The 19,842-nt window shown below is 39.1% G+C and overlaps 1 protein-coding gene across 5 annotated transcripts in view; it reads right to left on the bottom strand.

Annotated features, from left to right (window-relative positions):
* fhod3b (formin homology 2 domain containing 3b) overlaps nt 1-19,842 on the bottom strand; it is an 84,917-nt gene that overhangs the window by 15,817 nt on the left and 49,258 nt on the right. For 2 of the 5 annotated variants that reach the window (XM_017426513.3, XM_017426514.3), the window contains exons 5-12: nt 19,660-19,765; nt 5,355-5,449; nt 4,394-4,505; nt 2,746-2,840; nt 1,910-2,053; nt 1,553-1,800; nt 328-423; nt 24-194 (exon numbers count right to left, since the gene is read on the bottom strand). In XM_017426513.3, coding sequence (XP_017282002.1) covers nt 24-194; nt 328-423; nt 1,553-1,800; nt 1,910-2,053; nt 2,746-2,840; nt 4,394-4,505; nt 5,355-5,449; nt 19,660-19,765 — 1,067 coding nt within the window. The remainder of the gene's footprint in view (nt 1-23; nt 195-327; nt 424-1,552; nt 1,801-1,909; nt 2,054-2,745; nt 2,841-4,393; nt 4,506-5,354; nt 5,450-19,659; nt 19,766-19,842) is intronic. The other 3 variants (XM_017426516.3, XM_017426517.3, XM_017426515.3) reach the window with 2 other exon arrangements.

The raw sequence follows: 19,842 nt of genomic DNA, 5'->3' as shown, positions 1-19,842 counted from the left end.
GTCAGGGAATGATGGGAACACACCAAGGACTAAAGGTCCTCTTTTTAGGTGCGACGGACACAGGAGGAGATGTCCTGCTCTCGGTGCTGAGATACTCTCTCTGCCCTTCGGGGTCACTGGCTTTAGGGAAGATGTTGGCCATACACTTTAAGCTCAGACACATGTTAGGAGTGTCTGCTACATCTGGAACCACACTAGGATGACAAAATACAAGACAGTACGAGTCCAGAGAGAATACGGAGGATAGTAAAACTTTGAATGGAGGAGAAACTGGGGGGAAAAAAAATGAGGATCACATTTTAGGGTAAACCAGCTGGCCTCAGATACCTGTGAGCGCCCTGTCTAGAGGACTCAGTGACTGGATGACTTTCATCATCTGCCTCCTCCTCCTCCTCCTCCTCCTTCTCATCTTCTTCCTCTTCTCTATGGTGAGAGGAGGGGTTGAGGTTTGAAAGGGAGGAACGGGGAGGCAGGAAGCGGGAATTTGACAGAAACGTGAAACCACAGATAAATAAACCGGGAGAGACAGTTCACAGACATGAGACACACAAGACAAAATAAAATAACAAATGCATTACAAATATTAGTGAAAAAAACACACAACACACACTAAAAATGTTAGCAGGTAGCAAAATTAGTATGACGACAGTTGAGAACATTAGAAACAGATTTTGAAATGCAAATAAAACTTCACTAACATGCCATTAATCCAGTATTAACAGACTAATTTAAATATTTTAATATTTATTGAGGGGGAAGCTTTAATTTAACAGGGTTATTTAGGTGGAGCTTTGGCGTCTGGCTGAGATCGTTACGTATGAGTATGTTGCCAGTTTGCTATCTGGATCCCACTTGGCTGTCTGGATTTCATTAACAATATGGAAAATAGTGATCTTCAAAGGCAGCTTGAATTTCCTGTGGTAGACTGGAAGAGGATCGCCGAGTATCAAATGACCTGCTGAAGTGAATTTAGTAAACCTGAAGACCTGACGTCTGCCAAGAACATCAGTAGGTATGCTACTCTGGACTGTATTAACAAAGAGCTGTAATGAGATAGAAAATCAAAGCTTGGCCTTTTGCTGTCTTTAATATAAAAACATAAAGCATTGTGTCATTTAAGGTTAACGTACTCCCATTGAAGAAGACTCAACATGAAAAAAAGAGCAAATAGCTAATTTCATCTTTACAGATGCTTCCTCTTTCCATTAGTGAGTCTTTGACCAAAAGAAAAAAAAAAAATCTAAATGTCATTTTGTAGCAGCAGTTTCCTATTTTTCATTCTTTCAAATACTAAAATAATGAAATTCTCAGCTTTGGCTCTGGAGAAAGTAGATCCAAGACCGAAATGCAATACTCAGTTTTCGTAAAGCTGCTTCTGAGAAAAATAATTTGTGATCTCTGCTTCGTTTCTTCCAGCTATTTCTCAGACTTTAAAACATACAAGATCAAAACAATCCACCCCCTGGATGACCTCGTCAAACCGGAGTCAGATAAAGTTCAAGCCAAAGTGCAGGTGCGCTGATAACTTGTCCTTCTGCCTCCTCTCCCTCACCTTTCACAGATGTCTTCGACCCGCTGGCCACCAGCAGGCAGGAAGCTGCTGGTATGAATGAGAGGGCTGCCGGGGGAGGCTGAGGCTGAAGTGGGGTCTCTGCTGTTCTGAAGCGAGTGCCTCCGGCTTCGTCTCCTCTCCAGGCCTTGCTTCTCATTGGTGCAGCCGACACTGGCCCTCCGCCGGTCTTTCCGGCCATTCGGGGGCAGCTGGGCTTCGTCATCCCCGTCCTCGTGGCGAAGAGTCACCTGGATCAAACAGGCATCCGAGTTTAACATTCAAGCTGTTCATAAATCACAGCCTGGATGCAGGTGTTTTCTAAGATGTAATAATTATTAGTAGCGTGAGCTTCCTGACCTCGTAGATGTTGAACTGTTCTACAAGATCGAGGTCGGTGCCTTTCCTGCTCAGGTGTCTCTGGGCTGTGGCTTCGATGCCCTGCTCCTCGAGACAGTCTACCAGGTCGTAGTACGAGTCCTGGTCTGGAAGGCCTGCCAGAGTCTGAGAGACAAACATCTCATTAGAAAATACACGGCTCCACGGGCTAATAATGCCTATCGCTGATGAGTTTTAGAAAAAATCAGAAAAAATTTTAATAAAAAATAAACACTTTAGTTCTAAGTAGGGAAACAGTGGAGTTTATAATCAGAATGACAAGTCGAAAACGCACGTCACTCGTTTTATTGTAGAAAATATGACTTTGACAGCAAAATATTCCACTTTAAAGACAGCGAGAGGCAAATTCAATGACATTACTCAACACAAATGGGTAAAACTTTAAAGTTTTTGAAGTGATTTTAAAACCCTGAAGGCTGATGATGAAGTATTTCACTAATTATTCTGTTTTATCACTATTTTAGTTTGTTGAATAAGATTCTTTTTGCCGTCTTTAAGTATCATGATCACCAATAAAAATGGAAGATTTTATTAATGATTTGTTTACAATTTAATGTCTATATATGATTTAATCTATCTGAGAAAGTGACCAAATGATTCTGACTTAGCTTTTTCTTAAATTAAAGAAAATAATGTAAATAATTAAACAAATTTACATGCTGATATCAGTACAATGTACAGAGAAAATCTAAAAGGCAGCAAATAAAAAAGAAAAAATGCAGATCACGATAGACTAAAATGGTTTAATGGAAGCTGGTGAAATAATATTGAGATTTTTTTTATAGTTTTTTTCTCACCTTATTGATGAGTGTCATTGCAAACACCAGCAGCTCAGTGTCCACTCCATCCTTCTCATCCAGGATCTCCATGACGTTTGACCATAGTTTTGTATCTGAGCGACCAAAGACATGCAAGTAATTGTGCAAAACAAGACAAACTTCAAACAAAGCAGCCTATGAGTCAAGATTTATACGGAAGAGAACAAAATCCAACCCATCTGTTCATCGTACAACATAAAAAATGGCTCAGAACCACCTCTTTACAAAAACAAAACAAACAAATATTTCATGGCTCCAGTGGGAGAGCTGCAGTTATAAGCTCTTGAAATGTAGCAGTGGAAAAACAGAGCAGAACGACTTTATCTTTAATAGAAAAAAGGGAGCATCCTCCAGACTTCAGTCATGGAGCCAACTCCATCCTCTCATCAGAAGACCGAGGATCTTGTTAGTCCTCTTATAAAACAACAGAAGCAGCAACGGAATAAGAGAGAGCTGAGACAGAGGGAAACCTGAGCCCTCAACACAGAAAACTAACCCCTGCTGTTTGCCACAGGAAAATGTTGAATTTTATAAGCTGCAGGTAACTAAAGCCTTCTGCAGGCAGCAGCTCAATAAGGTCTGAACAGCTCAGGATAACTGATCTGATCACTTATTCTGTTTCACTGAGCAGCAGGTAATTCACTTCCATGTGATAAATCCTCAGATGACATGACACACAGTGAATAATATGGTTCTACAACAGAACGGATAGAGTGATTCTTACGGAAAAATGTGGACATTTCATGACTTGTATTTGACTGACATATAAATTAACTTGGATCCCAAAGTTGACACAAACCATCTTAGTTTCAACTGTTAGCCGTAAAGTGGTATCTGACAAAGCTGCGACTGTTGGAGACTAGCTGGTGACTAGCTGGTGACTCAAAATAGACACATTTTTTGTTGCAGTGTCACTGGATTCTGAGTGTTTAATGAAGCGACCAACAAGCCGTGTGGCCACGTTTGCACAGCTGACTTAAAAAAAAAATAAAAAAATCGCAGCTTCTAAAACTGTATTCTAGACCGTGCACATTATTTGATGCCCACATCACAGCCACCTCAGCAGCTGCCCCCTCATTTAGGATTTAATCTGCTGGAGTACACTTTTGAAATGAAGATACAGTAGGCAGATTTGGACCAGCTTTTCATCTATCATTATTGATCATGAATATGGATTTTAGACCTGGACACAGGTGTCAAAATGAAGCTGTAAAGCTTTTAAGCCAGATTGGAGACACCTACAAGACAATTAAAATGCGTTGGGATGGGTTGGATATGTCCTCGATGACTCTGTGACCAGTTTGAAAGAGAATTTGTTGCATAGACTTTTTGAACGTGTTCAAAACTCAAGCGACAAGACGGCGATCGTCTGTGACTCACACAAGGAAATTGAGAACCACTGCAAACGTTTTGAGACACTTTGGAGACTCCCTCACAAATCTCATTCACCAACTAGTCTCCAACAGTCACAGCCCAGTGAGATCCTCTCTTTTGCATCCAGAAAGCTATGAATACTAAAGTCAACTGACTAATTTTGTTTCTCGGTTTAAATCTCTAAGAATAATTTAAACTGCATATACAGCCGTGTTTCACCTTTCCGTTTAAAAAACTCTTTCTGGGGTCTTACCTCTTTTGGCATCCACAGTGTTCACAGCCTTTATGAGAAGGGCAGCATTACTTTCTGTGTACTCCACAAAGACCAGCAGCAGCTTAAGAGACGTCTTAACCACCAGACGAAACTACAAAACACAGATCAATGCTGAACTTAAAGGACTGGTAACAAACCATGAATCTGCAGGAATGTTTATTTTCCAAATGCTTCCTGTCATCGTAGCAGCTGTTTCCTGACTGAACTGTCTCGAGAGGTTTGATACCAGACAATGAGAGCTGATTGGATCATTTTTATTTCAGGCCTGTAACAAAACGGGTAAAAGTATTTGATTGAACTAAACTTATTATTATAATTCTGTAATATACAAGCCTAAATATGGCAAGGCATCAAATACAACCCAAAATTTAAAAACTTACAAAAACAAAAAGTGTGGAAAAGGTCGTTACTAAAACATAGTGAGGGGTGTAATACTAATTATACACAAATAGCTGAAGATGGAAAGTCAACAAAACATGAGGCGGTGATGAAACAAGAAAAAAAAAAATCACTTGTAATAATGAGTGCCATGACTGTGATAAGAAACACTCCACTAATCATGGTCAAAATGTTTATTAATAATGGATGCTTGCCATACAAGATGATTGGGATGATTGGGAAGCAAGAATTTTATTAAAATCAATAAAGCAGAAGCCAAGTATTCTCTCATTATTTACATAAGAAGGTAGAAAAGAAATTTGTAAGAACAAAAACACGGAGAAATAAAGAAAAATACGATGTAGAAACTGTCAACTAAGTTACTCGTGTGGCATCATGGCCACTAGGGGGCTGAGGTGAGCAGAATGACAGGACTGCTTCCACGCAGACAAAGTTGTTCATGATTTAATCTGTTCTGTAAAAGCCATAATGAGATTGCGATAATGAGATGAGATTACAGAGTCTGCGGTCTCATTACTTAGTGAATGTTAATGTTCTTTACCTTTGAGCCGACCAAGGTGTAGAGCCACTGGACTGTTTCATTGTGAGATATGAGGCCGTTCATCCCGTCCACGTACAGCATTATCTGACCGAGAGCTGGACAGAGACAAAAAACAAACCGCAGCAGAAACATGAGCAGGAGTGGGATTAGAAGAAACAGATGGTGTTCGGTTCATCATCTTCTACACAAAACAGCAACAGCTCACTCATTGGGTTGTGACACAATAAATGAAATTCACAGTTAACTCTGTAAATAGACTGAGAATTTCGACCAACTATATATATATATATATATATATATATATATATATATATATATATATATATATATATATATATATAATTTAAAAAAAAACAACGGATCAAATTTGTCATACATGTGGCACACAAAGAACCACTAACACAAATGCAATCACTCATGATTGTGTTAGGGAAAGACGAAAATGGGATCAGTCTGCCTAATGCAGCCCAAATCTGTCTGAACATAAAAAAATTACCTACAATAATCACATGAACATCTTCAAGCCTGATATTTTACCTCCTTTTTAGCCTGAAAGATGCAGCATCTGATAATTTTATAGTTTGATGGATCTCACTATAAATTATTAATAAAATCAGTAAATTCTGTGCCTGACAAAGTGGCAGTGTTTTAGGGTGCTGCTTACACATGCATTTTCCTTCATGTGGTAGAGTTTTACCAAACATTTGTTGATAGAGGAAGACACTGAAAATACTCTTCAGATCCTGGATATATGTGATCTGTCTTTAGTAACATGAAATGAGGGACCTCTTTAAAAAATAAAAAAAAGTTGGTGAAAAGGCAACAAACACCAGGACAGACAGTTACAACAGACATGAGCACTATTTAAGTCATTTCAGACAGAAAAACATCTCCTGTCCGATGAGTTGAGTTTGAGCCCACAGTAAGTGTGAATGATACTTTACCTGGCGCAAGGAAAAAAGCGGAGGAACTAAAGAACATGAGCAGGAGGAGGCCGTTCTTAAAGTGGAATAATTTTGAATGGCCCCGGTTTTTGGCAGGCGTTATGACTTTGGGGTTAATACGTTAGAGAAATTTTTCAATAAATCGTGGTATTCTTGTTTTTCTCATATATGATCCAATTCAGAGATATATCAGAAGATATGCTGCCGAGTTTGTCAAAACAGAGGCTTTGAAACTATAAAAATATTAAAATACAGAATAACAAAGTTGAATATCTAAGCAACAACTCAATAAACAGACTTACAGACAGAATTACTAAGAGTACAGTTTAATTTTTTCTGTATTTAAGAGTTTCTTATGACATATCGTAATGAAAACCTGCAGTTTCTCATACATTTTCTCTTTCCGTTTCTCTCCAGGGGTATTAAAACCATAAATATGCTGTAGATAAGCCAAAATTCCCAGGTGCAGCTGCAGTGTGTACATGATCGGTGAGTGTGTGTGTGCGTCTGCATACGTCAGTGTGTGTGTTTGTGCACGCTGATGGCCCAATACAGCGACGGCTCATCTTTTATCAATCAGGGTTAATTACTCCTAACATGTCAGGCCAAAGCAGTCCAGAAAACCTCAGCAGCAGGAACAGCATGACGTATCAAAGCAGAGCACGTCGGAGAGAGTTTACAAAAATATGAAACGTTCCTTCCAGTTCTGCAGGTTAGAGTCACCCCCCGAAGTTAAACTTCTGCCTGATATTTCAAACTCATATCATGCTCAGAGATTTCTACTGAAGATAAGATATTTATTACTGATAAGAACGCCACAGATCTGTCATGGTTTTTGGGGTCTTTGTTTCATTTTGTATATTTGAGTTCACTCCTGTTTGTTTTCGCTCAGGTTTCATTGTCTTACGTTGTTCTTGTACAATCTCTAGATGTCCTCAGTTCCCAGCTCCACACCCACGTCTTTTATTTGTGATCAGCAAACCTGTTTTTATCCTTAACAGCACCTATACTCGCTGGTTTCCTTCACTTCTTTGTCAGATCCTCCTGTTAATTCTTGGTTGCTCCTGTTCTTGTTTGTTCTGTTTTGCAGAGCTGCTTTACTCCCAGCTCGGTTATTAAAGTTCAAGTATTGCTTATAAATCTGCCTCCACCGAGCATGCATTTGGATCCATTCATGTGCCATTACATGACGAGAACACTATTTCAAAAAACTAATTCTTTAAGTTCACACAGACACACACACACATACACACACTAAAAAAGCCAGGCTGCATGCTGGTTTTTTCATATCCATAGCTGACCTGCAAAATCATCACCTCACAGACTTATCTCTTTTGTGCACCTGTGGAAGGTATCGTCTGGTTTCAAGGAATGTCTACTGAAAGCAGAGGTGAGAAAATCTCTGTGACTCTAATGAGGCTTTTAAAGTGTCATTACACAACGTGAATATTAAGCTGCTGACAGATGAGAATTTATCAGCCAGCCGCAAAATTAAAACGACTTTTCGACCACAGTGACATGTTATCACAAGACGTTACGCAACAATCTCACAGATAGGAAATGAGCGGGTTTGCTTGCTTGACCGTGCAGCCAAGTAAAATAAAGTTAAAATGAATGTTCATATCATATGTAGATTTAATTTAGTGAGCAGTTAGGACACAGAAACACTTCAGCCATTCAAGCTGTTACAAACCACACCAGAACCCACACAAACATTACCTTCTTTCCCCTCGCATCTATCAAAACTGCTGCTTCATGAAATCATTCATTACCAGCGGTCACTTATGTACAATTTCACATGAAGGAGCAGAAACCACACGGACTGAGCAGTTAGGGTAAAATTATACTGTAACGGTTTAAAGAAATTAAATTTCCCTTCATTACAAGAAACCTGAGAAACAAAGTAAAGAAATCGAATTACTCTAAAAACAATCACCTCTGTGAACTCTAAAAGGAGTTGAAACATTTTTTTATTAAAGCATCCATAAAACAGGGTAGTTAGGTTACTTGTGTAACAGTGAGGCAGTGAAACCAAATAATTAGACTGTGACATACTTTTACAGCTTTTACAAGCAGAGACCACGACTGGTTTTTAAACTTTCCAACAGAAAATCATCAATTTAAATGAAGGCTAATAAAACGAGCGTCTGTATTGAATTTCTTCTTCTTCTTCTTTAAGTTCTGATCTGAGACCAGAAATGTGGACCTCCTTTCCAATAATCATGAGCAGTTTTACGATACCTCACACCAAGTACAACACTAACAGTGCTAAACTTCTTACACATATAACTTGTAATAAGAAGCTGGCATCTACACACACGGCGTCGTTATGCAAAAAGATGATAAATTTTGTCCAAAAGCAACTTGGAAGTGATCAGTGTATTGGTATCACTCATTTTCCTTGAGAGTAAATATAATATTTGATTGATCTGAAACTGCTGAAGGTAACCACAGACCTACGGACTGGAGGAGACAGACCCGGATTCTGTTTCTGAACCAGAATTCTGAGAGAACTACAAACTTTAAACAACTAAAGTCTGATGGAAGCATTTCTTCAGGGCCTCTCCCCTTCATAAACCACAGCAATTATCTTCCACAGCCCCAGGAATGTGCAGGAAGGGCAGCTCTGTGACCACTGCCGAGGTGAGAAGCCCTCTGAGGTCTTGGAGGCAGCACCAACACAAGCAAGCTAAGTCGGACATATACATCCTGAAGAAAAAAAAAAAAAATCGACACCAAAAACATTTCTAAAAAGATGCAACAAAGCTGCTCAACATATCTGAAAACCTCTATGCTCTTCTCACACTTAACACGCTGCTGCTTTGGTTTCATTTTGCATTTTTTCAGCTCATCTGAAATGGGTCAGCCAAACTGTTTGTCAACCTGCAACATTTATTTCCCCAGGACTTCAGGTTAGGAGTCAAATCTCCATCCAATGCAACTCTGAGCCTCTTACAGCGTCTTGTATATTTTGCTTCAGCTGTAACTGTATTCACACTTCTGAAAAACTGCCCCGCATCTACATAAGCCGTTTCTGCTTTATACTTAGGTCTGTAAAAGATATTTGTCAGAAATGTGTTCCTGTTACTGTCATCTGGAAACTGAATGAACACTATTATTAAACTACTACTAAAAATAAGAACAAAAAGAAAACTAACAAAACAAACAGACATAAAACATATTTTTAATGTAACGATGTTCAATGCACATATTCTGTTTCCTTTTCTCAAGTTTAATTATTAATCAAAACAAACATTAATGATAAATTTATACTAACTGGATAATTTAACTACTTGCTGGTAAAACAGATCACTTGTGGAAAAAGTCTCAGGCCCTCTCAGCTCAACAATGCTTTTTTTTAAAAAGACATTTATTCATAGCTGGCATCTGCGTGATGAATGAGAATGGTGCTGGTTGATGCTAAGGAAATAACAACCCACAAACCTTTATTTCTAACAAGGCAGCCGCACTAAAAAGCCAGTGAAAAGTAGCCATACACTCCAAAGGAAGGGTATGGTGACCTCAACAGGTGATACTAAAAAAAAAGCTCTGGTTACAGCATATTTCTGCTGACCAAAAAAGTGTTAAAAGAAACAGCATTAATAAATATAAATAAGCATTAAATGATACACAGCTTTTATAAACATAATGTGCAGTTACAACAGGTGTGATCGTATGTCAGTGTAGGTGTTTTTGACGTCAGTAACCATCTGAGATAACTGACAGGTTCTGGCCATTTGTAATCCTTATAACTAAATTTATTGGGTATTTATTTATTGTTTTTAGCAGAGTAGGCGCTTTCTTAGCTCAATAGGGACTCTTGAGTGACGTAAGTTGATGTGATTGATCCAAACATAAATGTACGCTGACCAGCCGAGCAACCCAAACACTCTTCCAGCAACCACGCTATTAAAACGGCACATGCCTTGCTAATGTAGGAGCTACTTAATTGCCACTGAATTCTGCTGTCTTGCTCTTCTTTGAACGTGTGCAGCACAAAACAGTCTTGTCTGTTCTGTGAGTCGGCTGTTGGCTTCTATAACTCCTTCTTCTGAACCTTTGCAGTGCTTTCAAAGTTTGCTTTAAAAAATAAACCAAAAAGACAACCTAGAATTGGAGATATGGCATCGCCCATTGTTGTTACTGTGAATGTTACGCGCTTAAGTGACAGGAAACATAAACCATTGGACAAGTATTGTTCAATCACAGAATTTCCCTGGCAATGTGAAAGCAAACACATAGATGCTTATAACTACTTAATGTGCGACAGTCTTTATACCCTCTGAGAATCCCTACTGCTGTCTGGTTTGAAAGACCTGCAGCCTTAAGTAATATCACCTCAGGAGATTTAAAACCAATGCAGAAGAGGAAGTGCCATCCAGAGATCATATTTTTTTTTTGTTTAAACAATATGTTCCAACAGCTCTTAAATAGTAAACAAAGAAACTAACAATGGCCGAAGCTCTTTTCAAGCCACCATTAAAGAAGAGGATTAAAAATACGGCTAATGAGGTTAACTCAACATCTACTCAGAACATTCAAGAACAGATTTCTGACATGCTATATTAAAATTTTGAACAAATAATCAAGTTTGTGGCAAGAGTCCAAGCTAAAGACTAGTGGAGTTATGTGGTATGTGGTAAAAGTCTTTAAATGACAGCTATATATTGTATTCACTCCACAGCTAAACTAAAACCCAGGCTGAAATGGCACATAACTTTGTATTTATTGATGTAAATGTAGCTATGTGTTTGTATAAAATAAGAATCCATGACATTAGAATCAAGATAGTTCTTTACATGGATTAAGTACCTTACAACCACCACATAAATATAAAAATGTCAATACATGTAGTGAAGTTTTCACTGGAGCCTGCAGTCTCATACGTCCTTGACAAGAGGAAAAAAAGTAAAGAAACTCATTTTGATGATGATGTTAAAAGCGGACTGATTTTCTTTTGTTACTGATACTTCTGCTCTCTGCATGCCTCTGGCAACGGTCTGATTTAGTGTCTGAGTGCCATAAAAAGACAAGTTTTACTACCCAGCTCTTACAGTATATGAACTGAATTAAGACATGGTCATGGTTTGCCTTCTATTTGTTAGTCAGCTAATCACCCAGACCATTAGAGCCAGACAAACTGCCTCTGCCAGAGCAATTTCAGTCACCGTGCCGTCTGCCAGAGTTACAATGTGCCCCATAAAGTAAAACAACTGAGGGATACTTCCATTTTCAGACATGGATGGATTTACCATTTGCCAAAATTTGGTGTAGGCCTAATCCCAAACGAATTCCCCCGAGACAAACAAACAGACCTAATGGAACATTAGCATGAAGTAAGGCAGGAAAGTCTTTCTAATATTTGGCTGAGCAAGCACTGTGGGCACTGCAGACCTAATGAACTGCAGTGCTGTGGAGGGCAGAGCTGAGCCATCTATAACAACACAGAGACAATAAAAGGTTATGCACCATTCTATAAAGTTTATTCCTGCCATATATACAATCAGCTGCAGGATTAGAGTTGCTTCTGTACTAAAGTAATTTTAAGGAGTCATAAAAAACTAAAATGGACAACAAAAACCTGGGCTTTCTGCCAAAAAAAAACAAAAAACCGAGCTTTCTGCATCCCGTCCAGATTGGACAAACTTGCAAAAAGCAACTGCATGCCTTACAGCTTTTTGTAAAGTGAACTTGAAGGATGAGCTGTGAGAAATTCTTCCTGCTCTCGAGAGCAGCAATGCGATTTGTGCTGATTCTACACTGTAAAAAAACACTTTTTTTGCATGCTTGTTATTTTAGCATATTAATCTGTTATTTCAACAAAGTACTGGTGGAATACAAGACTGCAGCGCTGACCACCGAGCTACTGCAGCCCTAGATTGAAAGAGTTACGCTAAACAGTTAAATTATGAATTAATCTATATCAACTTCACTGAAAAAAGTCTTGTAATAAGAAGTTCAGTCTATTATCAAAACCAAGTCATCCAAACCAACATAGAAGTTTGCACAGCAGGGGATTTTCTTTTCAAACAAAATATGAAGTTTTGTTAGTGCAACAAACTGTTTTTTCATTTAACCTAAATATGAAAGCAAGTCTTTCACTCTTATTTTTAGGTTGAAACAATAAATTAGATTTTACAGTGTGGGCAAACCAAAAACAGCATCCTCACAAAAATCTGCCTTAAAAACCACTCAAATGTTGAAGATTCCAGTCTCTCTCTTCGCATGCTACGTTACTTTAGAAAACTCTCTTTTTTTTTCACTAATGATGGTTTGTTTTAGATGGCGGAGTCAGAGTTAATAAAGTCAGCACGTTATAAACTAACATTCTTAAAATATAATTATTGTATAGTAAATTCTGTGAGTGTCCAACAGTCTGAGAGGTGGTTGTAATTCCTCTGCCAGTGGGTTTGCTGAGGCTGAAAACATCCACAGATGTTGGGAGAAGATTAAGGGGAGGCAGAATATAGGTCAGGCAGGTGGGGCTGAACTGGGTCCAGCTCCGAGCTCATGTGAGGACCAGAGGAGTCCGACAGAAACAGAGGGTGTGACAGCGAACTGAAATCTACTGAAGGGGTCGGCAGTGTGGAGGAAGGTTGGGATATTGAGGACTGAACCGATAAGCAAAACTACTGTCCTGAATCTCCTTCACTTTAGCCAAATCATTCCTCTGAGGCCCAAAAATAAACCCCAACAGATTAAATAATGCAACTACAATTTCTTTTTTTAACATTTTGTTCGGATTATTTACAACTTTACAGATATATTCAAACATTTACTTTATATTTTAAAGTCCCCCCCCCCACACACACACACTCACACACCACACTTTATTACGGGGAACTTTAATTCCAGTACAGGAGAGACTTGATGTTCTCTGAGGTTAGATGGAAAAAAATGTGTACCTACTCCGTCAACATTTCCATACTCAAATCATCTGTTGATTTTTAAGCCTCTTTTGATGGTAAAATATCTGTAAACTTAAAAAAAAGGAATGTGGTGGGATATTTTTTTTATTTGCATCCAAAGTGATATTCATCTGGCAAAGAATTTTATCCCATGAGGTTCGGTCACTTTTTAAAGAGAGAATGTAAGAATCAAGGTCTCTAAGGTTCTCAATCAGTAACAAACAATAATAAATAAAACCTTAAACTCAAGATCTGAAGAGGTGGATAAAAAGTGTACATCATGATGACCCTGCTCATCATTTCTATACAATTAATGAGAAAAGTACACTAAATGTTTGAGCAATTTTTTAGAAATTTTTATTTTCATCCTTTAGAAAGTGCAACAGAGAAAAGTGTCAGAAACGTGTTTGTCTATACTTTACTTTTGTTGTCTAATATTTAAACAAACCTGGAATATTATAAGATAATACTGATACTGTTGATACTATATACTTTTTAAGACTGAGAAGGAACTCTGAATAATATAAGCTGAATGACTGAACATCCACGACTCCTCAGAGGGCAAGTATCATGACTATGTGGATGAGTGAGTTTCTTTGTTTGTTTTATTTTTCACAGATTTACAGTATGAGGCAGCAGGAGCTTTGGTTCTCTCACAGATTTTTCAGGAGATTGGGTCTGAGAACATGCACGTGTTCCCACAGGATCTCATCACAAAGGAGGAGTTCAGGTTTCTGTTGGCGTGACAAGGGCCTTTCTGAAGAGCTCCCTCCCGTTTCAAGCTCGGTGCCTGTCCACAGATTATCTGTGAGAAGATCTCAAAGCAGCACCGTATCTTCTCCTAAATTTCTGCCATGCACGATCACATAAACAAGACGACCGGAGCTAAAAGTCCAGCGTACGTACTGACACATTTACACAAAGCCACACGGCTCAGCTCAGACAGAAGGAATTGTTTATCCAGACGATGGGACATCGTAAAGGTTTCCCCACTAGAGCAGACGACCTATAACACAGCCAGACTACCCACTACACAATGTTTCCAAGACGAGCTTCCAACGCTGCTGTTAACTCAACTATGCCTGGGTTTTCACTCAGAGCTCAGTAGTCAAAACAATGATCCAGATTCTAAATTAAGAGAAGTAAAAAGCCCCTCTAGTATGTAACGGTATACTGGAAAAATGTGCTGTTTTGTTAGCAACACATGATCACATCTATGTGAACACAAGGAAAGGCCAGCTACTAATCTAAATGTGCTTTCATTTATCTGGTATTTATTATCATGCAACGGTGACATAGTTATGAAAAAACAGAAACATGGAAACTCAAATTATTCCTGTTGTGGTTGTTTTTATCTCAGCAGCAGCTGGTTCGACTACAAAAGAGGAGTGAATGAGTGAAAATGGCTGTTTTTGTGTTTATTTACTGTGAACCTTTGGAACGCGCACAATCTTGGCTCGGAGATGAAAAGCAACGCACAGATGTGTCACTGCCTGGCCTCACTGATCTGCCACATGTACAATTCAAACCACCACACAGAGAAATAGGATGAAGACTCAGAGCAACAAAAGGGTCTTGTGTTTCAGGTGCAGCTGAAACGTCGCAAACACTGCCTTCCACTGAAACTGCTTCTGCGTGACACGAAAAGCCGAACTGCACTGGAAGCAGTTTTCCAGATCCCAGACAGTTCAGGAGGTAATGAAACACTTGACTTGAACACATCTCCGTTTCTCACCGAGGTCCACAGAGCTCTTCCTGCTGGAAACCAGGAAGTCGAGGCGCTTTAACTTATGGCGCTGTAACAGCCGTGTCATCAGAAACAGGAGATCTTAAAACGGTAGCATGAGAGAGACATACACAACTCGAAGGAAAGAGGAAGATAAAAGAATAAAATGAAATACGACCATCCCTTATTTCTCACAGTAATATTTCTGAATCTGGACAACACAAATCCTATCTGTAAAAGCTATAAATTTGCCAGGTTTATAAGTTATAGCATGTAATTCTATGTGCAAAGAGGATAAAGCAGCATGAGATGAGATATCACCTTCTCGGTATGAATCTAACTTATGGACATGTTTTATAAAGAAAAATTAAGTCCAAGATAGGTGTTTTAAAAAAGTATTTTTTAATATAAATTTCCGTAGATGAACACCTAGAACTTCACTTCCAATTTGTTCCCATCGTGGCTTAAAGATGGTGAGTGTTTTGTCAACAAAAGCGTGCAAACGGAAAGGAGCTCGGAGAGAAAGCGTAGCTAAAACCATAGCTCATGGTGAGGAATGTCAACAGTGAGCATTTCAAAGAGGAGAATAATTACTTCAAGTTGACTGAAACTGGCGCTCCTGGTTTTACAGCACCAATTAAACACGGCTGTTACTTTTGTTAGTGTTCTTATTATAAACACTACAAATGGAACAAAGATTCAGGAAGAGACCTTATGATTTGCTCTTCCAACTCATCTCCTTGTTTTGCTCATGGTAATTAGTGCCATAAAATATCCTTTTTTCGTACCACTGTGAAAAACCTCAAGCTTACTGCTGAAACCTTCTTGACCTCCATCCCCCCACCCTTTTTTTTTTTTACAAACTTCTTTTATTTTAGGCCTGTGAAAGCATTTACTGTGTTGTTAATAATGATGTGTTACTCTTCTAGCATTGTTTATTTTGTACTTTTTTTACATTAATGGAGAAGAAGCCATTAATTATTAATTACATTAATGGCACAGAAGCCTATTAAATATAGACGATAACTGAAACACCAGTATAAAAAGGTGGAAATACCCCCCCTCTGGGTTGGGGTTAGCCTCTTCAAGTGAAGGAGTTCAAGTATTTGGGAGTATTCATGAGTGATGGTAAGATGGAGCAAGAGATGGATTGATGAATCAGGGCTTTATTTGCAGTAATTAGGACATTGATATGTCTATGTTCCAACCTTTACTTATGGTCAAGAAGTATGGACTGTGACTGAAAGAACATGATCTAAGATACAAGCAGCTGAAATGAGTTTCATCTGTATAAGGCGGTCAGGCTCAGAATCAGTCACTGACGGTAAGGAACTCTGTCATCTGGGAGGAGCTTGGAATAAAGCCGCCTCTCCTCCTCATTGAAAGGTGTCAGCTGAGGTGGTTCAGGAATCTGATTTGCCTCCTCTTGGTAGTTTTCTGAGCACATCCAACTGGGCAGACACAAAACTTGATGGACGAACTTTGTTGCCTCTGCAACAGAACCATACTTTTACTTCCTTTATTGTTTGCTTTAATGAAAACCCTCCACTGTCATACAACTTTTGACTGTGTCAGCTCACATTTTTCCTAAAACTGAACTCTGTCACTAGAAAATGAATCTTCTTCCTAAAAGCTTCTCTGATGAGATCTAAACTCAAGAAGAAATTCAGCAAAGATGCAAATAAATGATACTAATGGATATTTTTCTTCTCTTTGCTTTTCTCCTTTAGTTTCTGTGGATTATTGTACCAATTCTGTGTCTAATCTTGGTAAATAAAAAAACCCCAATGGGTTTAAGAAAGAACATAACATTATTGTCATCGTCTTGTATCTTAGTCTATACATTTTAAAACCAGTGCTGCTTCAGCTGATTCATTTATCCTCTTGATGCTCGTCAGTCAATTTGCAGTTTGTACATTTACCTTTGCCAAGGAGGTTACGTTATCAGTAGAGTTTGTCTGCCTGTCTGTGTACAAGATTACTCAAAAAGTTAAGAAGAGATTTTCAGGAAACTTTCAGGAAACACTAAACATGGTACAAGGAACAAATTAAATTTAGGTGGTGATCCAGTCAAAGGTGAAGGTCACAGATTCAAAAGTTGTTTTACAAAAATGATCAGAGTTTTTCTATTACAAATAAAAACTGAATAATCCCAAGAAGCCCTTTCGGTTTCTGTGTGTTTGTAGCTAACTGTTAAGTTTCTGCAGAACCAGATGGGATTGGCACCTCTGAAACAGTGACCTCACACCTTTCCCTCTGATGAAGCGATAAAGGTGCACAAGCTTTCCCCTGGGCCAACAAAGAGCAGGTCTACGAGAGCTGAACCCAGGTCTGGAAGCCCTCCAAGCCAGGTGTGAGGGGCCATCAGTGTGTGAATGTGTGGATGAATGGGTGAATGATTGTAGTGTAAAGCGCTTTGGGGTCCTTGGACTAGATAAAGCGCTATATAAGTGCAAGCCATTTACCATTTACCATGAAAGGGGGCTGCGGGAGCTCAAACTGGCCACAGATACCTCCAGGGCTTTGAGAAGACAAAACACAAAAATGAGGCAAAAAAGGAAAGTGAGATGGTGTAGATTGCTGAAAACAATCTTCCTCATACCTGAAGGCTGGGAACTTGTTGTTTTAAAAAACAAGTAGACGGGTGCGAATGACTGATGGTGCCTCTTCTAACTACAAAAGATCCTTAAGATTGACTGAGAATCATATGAAAGAGAGAGAGAGATTGTTTGGTCGGGAGGTTTTTAATGCACACCAGACAGATGGGTTCAAGGCCACATTCTCTCTGCTTCTCTCTTTTTTTGAGAGCAGCTATGCTGTATGGTTTAGAAACAGTGGCACTGACAAAAAGACAGGAGACAGAACTGGAAGTGGCAGAGCTGAAGATGTTGTTCTCCTTGGGAGGGACAAGGATGGACAGGATTAGGAATGAGGTCGAAGGACTGGGAGATAAAGTTAGAGGCCAGACTGAGATGGTTTGGACATGTGCAGAGGAGGGACAGTGGGTATATTGGTAGAAGGATGTTAGAGATGCAGCTGCCAGGAAAAAGAGAAAGAGGAGATATATGGATGCAGTTAGAGAGGACAGGGAGGTACTTGGAGTGAGGACAGAGTTAGATGGAGGAGGATGACTCGCTGTGGTGACCCCTGAAAAGAGAACAGACGAAAGAAAAAGAAGCTAAACTTGAAAGACACAGCAGAAAAAAACCCACCACATTAAAGGTGATCAGTGCATGATTTCAAAGCTGTTACAGTTGTTTCATTCTCCCCTCATATGTGTCTGCACGTGTGAACATTTAAGACAACTAATTTACTCTCCTCTTGGGAATTCTTATGATTTAGCTGCTTTTGGAAGCCATCAACAGCAAAGCAGTATTTCTGACCTGTGCATGTGTGTTCCAGCTCATACTCTGCTTGTGTTCTCCAACACATGCCTCTCACAAGGGAGGGTGATCTGCTCTGCGCTGCGTTTCCTCTGGTTGTCAGCAAAAATTAGGTCAGGAGATGAAACTAGCGCTTTTGGGAGAGCCGTAGTTTGGTTTAGTTTCTCACGGTGATGTTGAGATACAAAACATGAGCAGAAAACTGTATTCCAAGATCAGATGAAGCAATAAATTAGCTTGAGAAGAGAAAAAGGAGTCCAGAAGAAATGAATTGACAGATCATATTTCTAAAGATGAGTTTGAAAAAAAAAAATGTCAACAAGGAGGAGTGACGATATGAGAGGTGGTCTCATCATTCACAGAAGAATGACACTAACAACTCTTACATGTGGTCAGTTCTGGTTTCCAAAAGCCAGTTGTCATCTTTCTTTTTCATGTTTTGGCCATTTAAGCCTTGTGATTTATCTGGCTGAGTCGAAGATGGGATTAAGTTTGGACGAAGCCTTAAACATTCAGGATCACAGACTGCTGAGGGGTCACGTTCATGTTCATAACCTGCCCAGGGGCCATCAGAAGTAGACCTTCCCCTCTTTGAATTTGGCTTTTCAATTAGAGGAAAGGTCAAAGATGAGCAAGTTGTAAAATATTTCTAACAGAACTAACATTAGGATCAACTACACTATGAAAGGTATTTGAAAAATTGCTGTTTTTTTAAAAGTTGAATCCAAGGTCATGAATTCATGTCTGTATTAGTGGTATCTATCTTTAACACAAAACTAGTAAAACACACAAAATGCTTAGTCTAATAAAAAACCAAAACTGCACCAAATTCTAATGAAAAAATAAGAGAAAAAAAAGTTAAGAGAAAGGAAGAAGTGAATAGAGAATTAGTTTTATGGTCTGTAATATCCTGGCAGAACTTTATTAGACACTTAAGCATGTGTGACCTGCCTTTTCACAGCAGGCTGTTAAATGGTGGTGACTCTGGAGTGAGAGCTGTGGTCTTCCACAGACAGGGTGTCCGTGGCCCCCTTCAACCTCAACACAAATGATCCTTCACCTCATGGGAGCCGTAAATTAACCAGCTGCTACATTTGGCCTAACTTCCACATTATCTGCAGCACACAGTGGAGTCTGTTTATAAGCTTTAAGTTCCTGTACGTATGTGCGTGGGTCATCGAGTAGAATCATCAATTTACATGGTTTACATAAACACATGTGGCTGTAGATGAGTTTATGGAAAGAATAGCTGTTATAGGACTGATTAGAAACATCCTCATGGTGAGGTAGAACAAAACACCCCTGTTAGTTTTCTGGAGTAAAGCTGTTCTGCAGCATACGTACCCCTGAGGATGTAATTCTGGTAGTTCTGGTCTGCTTCAGCTCCAACTTTTATCAAACACGTCAGTCCTTCGGCCACCACAAACTCATGCACCAAATCTTTGTCATCCTGAAGGAAAACAAGAGAAAGAAAATAAATATTATTTCGTACAGACTGCAACACAGTGTTTTGTGTTTATTTTGTGA

Source organism: Kryptolebias marmoratus, linkage group LG16, assembly GCF_001649575.2.
Source record: "Kryptolebias marmoratus isolate JLee-2015 linkage group LG16, ASM164957v2, whole genome shotgun sequence".
In the NCBI taxonomy this organism is placed as follows: domain Eukaryota; kingdom Metazoa; phylum Chordata; class Actinopteri; order Cyprinodontiformes; family Rivulidae; genus Kryptolebias; species Kryptolebias marmoratus.
Note: the sequence above shows the minus strand (reverse complement) of the source record. Positions and strands in the feature narration are given on the sequence as shown.